This window comes from Propithecus coquereli, unplaced genomic scaffold, assembly GCF_000956105.1.
Source record: "Propithecus coquereli isolate 6110/MARCELLA unplaced genomic scaffold, Pcoq_1.0 Scaffold710, whole genome shotgun sequence".
Classification (NCBI taxonomy): Eukaryota; Metazoa; Chordata; class Mammalia; order Primates; family Indriidae; genus Propithecus; species Propithecus coquereli.
This window is the reverse complement of record NW_012153175.1, coordinates 1172141-1174640: the sequence shown is the minus strand read 5'-3', so window position 1 is coordinate 1174640 and position 2500 is coordinate 1172141. Positions and strand designations below refer to the sequence as shown.

The 2500-nt window shown below is 49.2% G+C and overlaps 1 protein-coding gene across 1 annotated transcript in view; it reads left to right on the top strand.

Annotated features, from left to right (window-relative positions):
- Positions 1-2500, top strand: part of LOC105824109 (transcription factor COE3) — a 40423-nt gene that overhangs the window by 25582 nt on the left and 12341 nt on the right. Inside the window, exon 5 of the mRNA XM_012661474.1 lies at positions 2074-2162. Coding sequence (XP_012516928.1) covers positions 2074-2162 — 89 coding nt within the window. The remainder of the gene's footprint in view (positions 1-2073; positions 2163-2500) is intronic.

The window sequence follows — 2500 nt, the reverse complement described above, 5'->3', positions numbered from 1 at the left end:
GCCTGCGTCCGGCCTGGCGGGGCCTACAGTGGCACGACGACGTGTCACATCCACGCTTGCAGTGGAGCGCCGCGCTCGTTCTTGGCAGCGCACTCGAGACGTAAGTGCTCTTCGGGCTGAATGGAGAGGTGAAAGGGGCCCTCGTCTTCATACCGCTTTAAGGTATTTTTGGTCATAGAAGAAGAATATCAATTCAACTGAAACATTGGAAAATGTCTCTCCCAGAATGAGAGTGTATGGTTATTACAAGCCATAAAGCCTCTGAAAGCTCGCATTAGAGCGCCTCTCACCTGTCAGGGCATTTGCATGAAATCAATGGCGGCCACCCATCTATCTCTTCTGATCACCTTTCATGAGGCCGATTCATTAAGTCAAACAGTCATGGTGATTAGCTGGGAGAGAGGAGAAACCTGACGTGTTAGAAATGCACAGTGGGCCGTCTTTTTTGTTCCCCGATCAAGAAACGTCATACTTTAATTCTTCTCGGACCAAGTCGCGTGGTGAGGCCGGAGCGGCCGCCCGCGCGTCCTGCTGCCCAAACCGCGCCTCGCCTGACACCCTTGCCCGGGCCTAGGCAGAGACATGACAGATTGTCCCCCAAGTCAACACTGACAGCTTCTGATGATTAATGGTCTGATTATGAAGTGGTTTTACACATATAGAATTTACATCACAGAGAGTTAGAAATTTTGCCATGTCACATACGCCGAGGCATTTTGAAGAGCGTTACTATTTGCAAAGAAAAAAGAGGGCAAAATCCCAGCAAAAGCCATGTCATGTAAAATCAATACGTCGGATCAATGCTTTATTAACAAGAAAATGTCTTACTTCACATTCCTGTGCGGACCTTTGTCTCCGGGATGTATGATGGAATGTCAAATCCTATTGTGGTCCTCAACTTTCGGGCGTGTTATCGAGTGTACGTGCAAGGCTTTCTGCGTTGCTTACAAGACACGCCAACAGCCCAAGCACTGGAGGAGAACGGCGACCAGTTATTTTGGAGAGCACTTCCAAAGGCGGCCCCCTAACCTTCCTCTTAGGAAGCCACAGCCTTTGTGTTCCCTGCGCTCGGCAGACCTGCTGAGTTGGGTGGCGTTAATCATCAAATTACTAATGAGCGATGGCCCAAATTGCGGGTGGAGTAATGAATAGACAGCGGCAGGTCTTATTAGTCTCCGAAAAGCCCCTGATTTATGTCGTGCCACGCACCGTGGAGTTACTCCACGGAAAACGATATCTACATCAAGAAGTAATGTACTCTAATAAGTATTTTCATCTTAACTCGCGTTCCCGGGCCTCCGGGCTCAGTGTTTGTTGGAGTCAGGCAGAGCCATAATAAAGCCCGATGGCTCCTTATAAAGCTTGTTAAACACAGTGTGGGCAGTCGGTGGGGTCCCGGCCGTGATTCATGCACTGTACGCGGCGCATGTGCCGCTGATTTATGGCTGCGCACAGTTCATAGTCAAAATTACAATTTGAGGGATAAAAAGATTAATTACTATTTGTGGCCGGCAATTTTGTGAGGCTGGTGGATTGCAGCTGTAGAATGATAGCGCTCTACATCAGTTTGTAGTCAGCCATTCACAGATTATTAAAGCTTTGCAAGAATAAGTGTTCCTCCTGCCTGGTTTGTGCTCAGGCAATATGCTAGACAAAAAAGGACCACAGGGATAAATCTGAGGCTAGCAATAGCTGGACATATGTCATAATTGCCAGTTTCCCATAAATCCCTGGCCAGTGCGGAAGGCACCGGGCGACGCAGACATCACATCATGACGGGGGTGATCGCTATATATGGCCCCGAGACCTGGAACTTTTTGAGTGCGCCACCATTGTTACAATATATCGAGTCACCCTTTGACTTTCTTCTAGTCTAATTATAGAGTAGAAATAATCGTTGCTTTTGTGTGCAAAAGAAAAGGGGGGATCTATTCCTGAAGACACAGCTGGCGTTCAGGGGTGCTCGCCGTAGCATCGGGGAAGAACTACGCGTTTATTTGTGAGCGTGCAATAAACAAGTAATGGATGACATAAAAGTAATTAACCTGATCTACATTTTGTGTCCTGTTGCAGCCCTTAATGAACCCACCATAGATTACGGCTTTCAGAGGTTGCAGAAAGTGATCCCAAGACATCCGGGTGATCCCGAAAGGTTACCCAAGGTCAGTAAAAAGAGCAAGCGGCGCCCTGCTCACGGTGGGGCCGCCCCTGGGCTGGTTCTGGTTTGGGGGCAGCAGGTGCTCTGGGAAGGGGGGACCTCAGATGCCCCAAACCCTGCACCCACGGCGGGGCCGACAGGTGTGAGCAGGTTCCCAGGCCCGCGCCCGGCCCGCTGCAGAGGTGGGCGAAGGGTGAGCAATGGGGTGTGTGGCTCCAGTTTTGCATTTTCTCTCCAAGGGACGCCCTTTTTAAGGGAAGAAAAGAACGGCTTTTCTGATAACAAATATTTTGGATTCTGCAAGGGGGACGTAAACTTCCTCGTAATGAAATAGTTCAATTA